At 39.9% G+C, this 7,902-nt stretch overlaps 1 protein-coding gene across 1 annotated transcript in view; it reads right to left on the bottom strand.

Moving 5' to 3' along the window:
• The window catches only part of LOC104469902 (glioma pathogenesis-related protein 1-like), a 5,724-nt gene extending 144 nt beyond the window's left edge, over window positions 1-5,580 (bottom strand). The window contains exons 1-6 of the mRNA XM_010084642.1: window positions 5,315-5,580; window positions 2,896-3,141; window positions 2,363-2,475; window positions 1,484-1,566; window positions 159-185; window positions 1-71 (exon numbers count right to left, since the gene is read on the bottom strand). The exon at window positions 1-71 is cut by the window's left edge and continues 144 nt beyond it. Coding sequence (XP_010082944.1) covers window positions 1-71; window positions 159-185; window positions 1,484-1,566; window positions 2,363-2,475; window positions 2,896-3,141; window positions 5,315-5,494 — 720 coding nt within the window. The 5' untranslated portion in view covers window positions 5,495-5,580. The remainder of the gene's footprint in view (window positions 72-158; window positions 186-1,483; window positions 1,567-2,362; window positions 2,476-2,895; window positions 3,142-5,314) is intronic.
• Between the last annotated feature and the right edge of the window lie 2,322 nt (window positions 5,581-7,902).

Genomic DNA, 7,902 nt, shown 5'->3' with positions numbered 1-7,902 from the left:
AGGAGGCCTGGGGGGACGGGGCCGCGGTGGCTGGGGCTGTGTGTCCCAGTCTGGATACCAGTAGCTATAATCTTAAAAACAGTAGAGAAACAGCTGTTAAGACCCATCAAACATGGCCATACTTACAGGAAAGCAATTAAGAACAATTTGATACGTACCTATCAGCTTCTCACGTTCTGTATTTTCTGTAGAGAGATCAGAAGAGTAAATAAGTGTGAGTATCATTCAGTGGTGGTTCTTAGTGTAAAGAAGTAAGCCATCGCTGCTGCCTGGCGGATTGCATTGACGATGCCAGCCAGTGCCTAAAGCTTCCTGCAAAGGGGGAGCAGGGCAACAGGAGCAGGTTCCCAATTGGCCTGGGGCTCATATTTTTTATTGAATTGAAAGAGAAGCAGAAAAGAAGCAGTTGTATTAGGTAGAATTTGTGTCATGGGGAAAAAGAAATAGCAAATAAAAACAAAACATGGAATTTATTAAAAATTTACACACAAACCAAATGTAAGTCGTTACAGACTGACAAATGCAACTACTAAGTTTATCGCAGAAGTACACCTTTACTAAGAGCTTTGATGCATTTGCAGGATTGCCTACATGTATCCTATTGGAATTGCAGACTTGCTCTAGAGGAGAATAGGGTAAAACAGGTTGCAGGATCTAGCATTTAATTTTTAAAAGTTCTCTTCCTCCTCTCCCTCCCCCTAGTCTTTCAGCTGTTTCTAGTTTTCCTGTGATGTATCAGTCTGAGACTTCAAGATGAGTCAGCCAGAATATCACAGAAGGAAATAAGAATACCAAATGCTCAATTATTTCTGCAGCTGAAGCTATCTAGAGCTTGACTAGTAGAGATGGTCCCTGTTAAACCTCTGCATAAAAATCATATTTGATTTAAGACATTGCTCCATGTCCTTTAAACTCTCTTTATTTAAAACACTATTTCTGACTAACTTGGGACTAGGTGTAACAACATAAAGGTCCACAGCTGCAAACTGCTGTGGAAAAACAAGCTCTCATGGCTGTATTTCAGAAAACTGCATAAGTTAGAAATAAGTGTGCTTTTCAGTATAGTCTTATTATTGGTTCAGAACTATATTTTTCTGGAAAATGTGATAGAACATACTAAACAAGCAAAAAAGCAGAAGTTAAATATACCATTTCTGCTAGGAAAGAAGAACCAGATGGGGAATATTTGTTGGGGTTAAAGTTTTAGATTTAACTTCCTGATCAGATAAAAGGCAGAAAGTAGTCTAACTGATACTTCTCTTCATCAGAAACTCTGTCTGCTACCTCTGAGAGCCTTCAACAGCAGAGTATTTCAATTAATTCCTTCTTATACTACTCTTACCAGGGTTTGGTACTCTTGCTGTGTGGTGGGCTATGGACCCACTATGTACTTAGGGCAAATTGACTGACTGTTATATTTCCACTGATAATTATACCACTTCTATTTCTATGCAATTTTCTTAGTTGATCACTTTTGTCTTACCACAGAGCTTGTCTACACACTTTTCATTACTACATCCACTGCATGGTCGCCCTGCTTTATATGGTTTTCTTGGGTAATTCCCCCTGCAAAGCAGAAGAACAGTATTTTGTTAGCTCAGACATTTGTAAAGCAATTTAAACACGTGTTTTCTTCAGATTGTTAGAATAATTTATCATTAAACACTATTATTGGGGGGAGGGCAGGGAGGGGGAATCCCTTTATCCAAAATGTGATCGTTGCAATTGTTTGAAATTCCTTTTAGATCAGATTAAAGCTCTCACTGGCACGGGGAACAGCTACCTGGTGCCTGTCACCATTTGAAATTAAGGAGACTTCTCAGGCAATACTTTTTTACTGAGTGTAAGCATACAAGAAGCTGCCTCTAGTCCCTCATTACCCATCTGTATTTTAAAAACAAGTCTGTAAAAGGTAAGTCTAGAAGTTGCAAGGTACAAGATAAACTAGAGGACTGTCTTCCTTTTATTTCTTCAGTGAAAATGTCTTGTTTGAAGTTTGGGTGGGGCCATAGAAAGATGCAATCTTTCTCAAACAGGAAGTTTGCACCTTCCCCATTTTTCCTGCAGAGACTGTAGTCAAAATAGAATTTATTCCACCATCTTGGCTATGGTTAGTGCTCTCAGCTATGATCTGTTCACCTGATTTTTTAGAAAGGGATTTTTTGCAGCTCCAGCTATGTCCAGCCACTTCTGCTCTCAGTGGCTGGGGGGAAGTTTCCCTTGGACTGGTGACATGTGGACATAGCATCTTCTGAAATTTGTTACAACTGCTCCCATCATTGTTGGCATCTGATAACCGGGTCCGTTATAGGATATTTAAAAAATAAAAAAACCTAAACCCCAAATGCCATCATTAACTTACGCTGGCCCATAGTCGCAAACAAAATGTGCTGCTCTGAAGAGTCCTGGAAAATTTTCCACTGTATTGCAGAAATGAACTGCGCAGCCAACTTTGTAACTCTCTGCCCAAATAACCTGAAGGGCAAAGGGAAATGCAACTTAATAATAATAATGCAACTATTCAAGACTGAAAAAGCAACAGCATTAAGGGAGGAAGGAGAAGGGAAGGATCTCACGTGGAAGTTTAAAACGCCAACACAGGAGCAACATCGACAACCCAAAGTGCACCTGAGATTGATAGATGTTTTTGCATTTATTATCTGGTTCCCCTGGAAATATGAAATTATCAGGGGGATAATGCCTTTCCAACATTTCTGAAAATAGGACTTGGATATCCCTGGGGCTCAGAATATTTATTTCCAATCTCATGCAGCAATAAACCAGGGGGTGAGAACCCCTGCTGTAATTCGTGTTCCAAAATGGACTGTTTCAAACCTGTACTGGGATTTTCTGTGAAACCATTACATTATAAAGCATTGGGCATGTAAGACTCACCTGGGTGTAGTGACCACACATGCCAGTACATCTATTAGTGTTGAAATCATAGCTGCTGACTTCATTAAACCAGTCACTGAGAGCGGCATCCACAGAGAAGATGGTGGCTGTGCCAGTCCAGATGTTTTCTCCAACAGGAGTAAAGGTGGGGTGCACCTTCCCTGCCGTTTTAAGGTAGATATTGTGCTTAAACTTGCACTTCTTTGCCCACGCTTTGGCAGTCTTAGCTAAAGCAGCATCCCAGGACTGTAGAAAAGGAACAAAAAGTAGTATAACCTGCATGGCAGTGACTTAGCTGAATAAAAACATTTTTAAACAGAAACTTTTCCCCTTTAACCTTCCCATACCTGCATTCGGTTTCTTTCTCTGACTTGACGTTTCTACTCCCACAGCAATTTTTTTTTTCTTCTTTCTCCCCTAGATATTGCAGGACGTGTAGTATCTATCCACTGTCCTGTGGTATCTGACTTGTTAAAATATTTAGAGCTGGATTGCTGTTTTTAAGCTGCTACTCCTGAGAGGAGGTAACTGCGTGAAACCCCTGCAGAGGGGCTTGAGGGACCTTATGCCTACGAGCTGTTGGCTGTCCAGGGATTTGTGTTTTGAATTTATCACTAGACCAGATAGGAATCCTGTTCTCCTGGCCAGGATGGAGATGTGAAGAATCATCGCTGTTCCTTTCCCCAGCCCTTTCTACCACTTTGCTCTTCTCCCTCCTCAGCATGTGGTCAAAGCAAATAAAAGGCTCACTCATCTCTGCTGTCCCGGGGAGGATCCATTCCCATCCTGAGTGGCACAAGTGATAATCTCAAAAACTGGCCTCTGAGACTTGCAGAACGATTTTACGCCACAGAATGACCAGGCAATTTTACGTAAAATTCAATACAGAGAAATGTATGTTAAGGGATATGAGAAAAAAAAAAAAAAAATTAACTTTGTGTTCATAATGACAAGTTTGGAGATGGCTATTACCACTTGTAAATCAACGTTTAGTAGTAGCCTAAAAAGCAAATAAAGTGTTAGAAATTCCTTGAGCGGGAATGGAGAATAAAACCATACATATAATTACACCACCTGTCAAATGCGGTGTGCAGCACCCCACTTTAACAAGGGGACACTAGAACTGGAAAGGGCAGAGAGAACATGGAGGAGCATGATCATCCTCCAGTATGGACGGCTTTCTTAAAGCAACAGAGAATGCTCTGCAGCTTTGATCCAAGACAGCTGGACATCTTCTGTGAAGTATGTAAATAAGCCAAATTACTTGCTCCTTCCAGTACAGAGACCAGAGACTATCAAATGAAGCTAGGAATTAACAGGTCCAAATCAAACACAAAGAGATACTTTCACACAACTTGTGGTTAGGCTGTGCAGCTCTTGCTACACGATGCTAGGGACAATAAAAAATTTCATGAGTTTAAGGCTGAAAAAAAAATTGTGCAACAAAAATCCATCAAGAGCTTTTAAATACAATGCAACACCTTTGATACAAGAGGTTTCTCTGTATTTGTCCTGCTCTTATTTCAGGCTTGCTGGATCTTTGGCCTGAGCAGCTAAGTTTGCTCTTGTGAGCTAGCATTTTAAATTAAACATTGTTTTTTTAAATGGCAAGAAATTAAAATCACGAGTGGCTTGAATTTTACCCCTTTATTATGAACTTCCTTTCATATAAATTACTTATCTTGTGCATGCGGTTATGCATTTGACTTCCTTTACAGCGATGCCGCACTGCTGGAGGGCTCAGAGTAATGACATGAACTGACTGGGGTTACCACCCTCAGCTTTTCTACCTTTTTCCTTATGTATTCCACTAAGCAAGCTGAGACCTATCCATGGCCTGTTCTGATATCCATTATATTCACAGGAAGATCATCTTTCCAGCCCAGATATTAGTATTCCTACTCTACAAACCCTGCCACAGCAATTGAAGATCAGGTATCTATAAATGGATGTCCTGGCAAATCCCTTTCTTCAACACGTGCTAGATTGGAAGAAACAAGGGGAGATGATAGATTTCCAACATATCCTGTTGTGCAAATTGCCTGTTCAGGAGACATTTAATATCAAACAGCTTCCTTATATGAAACCTGGACTAACATAAAATAGATTAATATCTCTCTTAGAAAGAGGTAAATGAAATGCTGAGAACTGAACACTATCTTTTGCAATACAGCCCTTTGCTCTGCCTGAAATTTTGAATAGCAATCCGTCCCTGAACAAGGAATTCCCTTCAAATTATGAAAACCTAACTATACTGTAAAAATTGTCTTTTCTGTTTCCTACAAAGATATAACATATGTAGTACAGAAATCATTGACAGAAAGGGAAAGAAAATCACAAAGCAAATGAATCATAAGATGGGCTAAATCAGCAGCACAATCTACATTAATTTTCAAACAGATCATGAACACCTCCTTACCATGCGAAACATATTGCTGGCTGGTGGACTCACTTTGGATCGAAACGTGTTGTGCACCCTCACACAGTCTTCAATGAACTTTGCATCTTCTATGTCAGGCAAGGGATTTTGTGGATAAGTATGACAGCAAGCAAAGAGATCCAGTAAGAACAACGCAGCAAAGAAAAATGTGATTTTCATAATTCTTCAATGCTTTCAGTATTTTTTTTAAAGTTTTTAGAAGAAAAATCTCTCAGGTGGAGATAATACTGGCGAGCAGTTCTTCAGAGGTTGTCCTCCGGGTGTGGAAGCACTTGATAGTGTCAAAGTAACAGGAAGTGAAATTGCTTCATAAGGTATAGCTCTATCTGACATCATAGCTGGCTGTCAAAGGGTAAACTGTGAAACAGGCATCTGCCATGCATATTAGTAAGGTGCAACACTCCAGGTACAATTCTGCCTTTTTTGTGTGTGTGTGCTCTATTCTGGTTGACTGCCAAACCCTTCTGTGATCATAGGTCTTATCTGAAGAGATACTGTAGAACAGCTTTCCTGAAACCTGTATCAACCACAAAAACTGAAGCTTTGACAAAATACAAATCTGCTGCTCAGCTGATTTTCCTATGGTATAGCTTAGTCATACGAGCTCAATTGCAATTATTTTGCAGGATCTTGCTTCCATTTCAGAATTACTCTAGGAATAAACAAAATTAGGGAAACTACATTGAAATTTGACCTCACCATGAGAGACAAAAAAGTTCCTGAACAGCAGCTTGCTGCAGAACAGACCTTCTGACCCGGTTTGGTGTGTGTAACAGAAGCATGCCAGAGCATAAGAACAACCATATGTTTTAAGAGCTAAGGTCCTAGGTCTTATAACTCAGATTTAGATTTAGGTAGATTTACAGAGAAAATATATTGTAAACAATGTTCATGGGTCTGAATCCCTACTTAGTTTTGAAGGTCAGGCCTTATCCTGCTAAACACTTGTGGAAATTACCATTCCTGTGTTACCTTCTCTGCTTGCCTGATGGCTTTTCCTTCTTAAATAATACCCTTGATTTGCTTCAGAGCCTTGTAACAATCTGTACATGTAATTCAGATAGGCTGAAGGAGCTGTAGCCCTCCAACGCTGTCAGCATTGGCTTTTAGCTCTAATAGCTTCTCCTCCTGTTCCTCTATGAGTGGCTGCAGCTCCACCTGCCTCCAGAACATGTATATGTGATGGTCATGACCTCACCTACACTTACTAGGTCCACCTGCTGACTCCTCTTGCCCCTTTTCTAAGCCAAGGCCAACTGAGTTTAGTTTACTGCCAGTTATTACCTTTCTCCAGCTTAATATTACTTTGAAACTAGAAAATAAGTATGTTTTCTCTCTTTTTTTTTTTTCTTTTCTAATAATTCCCATGCGATCTGTGAGACACTAAAGCCTTTGGTCAGCTAGACTTAACGTAAAACCATGATTATATTACAACTATATGCAATTTGCACAAAAATTATCATCACACTAAAACTGCACCATTAATTTAGCAATGCAGTGAGCTGGCAGTTATATATGCATACAGTTTAAATTCTGTGCTTGGCAACTGAATTAAGACCTTTATGAAGTAGGAAATTTTGACATATTCAGGATAGCCCAGGTTATAAAATCCTCTCCTGCAGAGATGACTCTGGCTCCATCTAGTGATTCTGTCTGTAATTAAAGCAGAAGTCCGGCCTGTCCTCAAGCATCTATAGCTGGGGTTTTTTGGGTTTGTTTTGTTTTGTTTCATTTCGTTTTCCCCCCAAAAAAAGGAGTTATAATGCTTTGACAGCATTAATCAGTGGATTTGGTAAACTGCATGAAAGTTAAGCTTTGAGATTTGGATATCCATAATGTTTGTGTGGACAATATTGCCTGTTGCTGCACGGATATCAAGTGAATTTCAGCACAACGAGATGGGTATGGGCAGGAAGCTGTACAGCCCAATGATTTTGAAAAAAATGTTTACCTCTCCTTTTCTCACTTCTCACCTCCGGCTTTCAGGTTAAAATGGCTGCAAAAATAAGACTTGAGAGTCTTAGTTTTTCCTTAATGCACAATTCAGTCAGAGGACTAAAAGGCTGGTGGATTACAAACTATTACAGAAATCCAAGATGCCTGGGAATCTGTAAAATTACATTTAATATTGTCCTCAAATCATCAGCTTCCCCACAGAGTATCATTATTTGTGTTGCGGAGAGAATCTGTTTGTCCTTGACTTACTAGGTTCAGCTGAACAATCATGGGTGGATCTGCTGGGTTTTCTTGTTCTGTCCACAGGATTAGGCAGCTGCAAGATCCCTTGGCCCTCCAGACCCGTGAATTCTGCGTGCATTGCTACTTCTATTACACAATCTCACCTCAGGGCAGAAAACAGATTAAATGAAAGGATGGCGATGGTACTGGATTTCCACAAGAATTATTTTGTAATAAACTATTTTGCATTTATTAAAAGCTAAAAAATCTTGCAGTTATTTTGTAATGAGGCTGTAAACAGCCTCATGATTAATAGGGGAGGCCATCAGTATGGGGTTGGACTGCAGGTAGTTTTACTGTAGTTTTGGTGAGGAGAATTTGTACAGTGC

This window comes from Pterocles gutturalis, unplaced genomic scaffold, assembly GCF_000699245.1.
Source record: "Pterocles gutturalis isolate BGI_N339 unplaced genomic scaffold, ASM69924v1 scaffold37506, whole genome shotgun sequence".
NCBI classification, from domain to species: Eukaryota; Metazoa; Chordata; class Aves; order Pterocliformes; family Pteroclidae; genus Pterocles; species Pterocles gutturalis.
The sequence above is the reverse complement of the archived record's forward strand: the minus strand, read 5'-3'. Positions and strand labels throughout refer to the sequence as shown.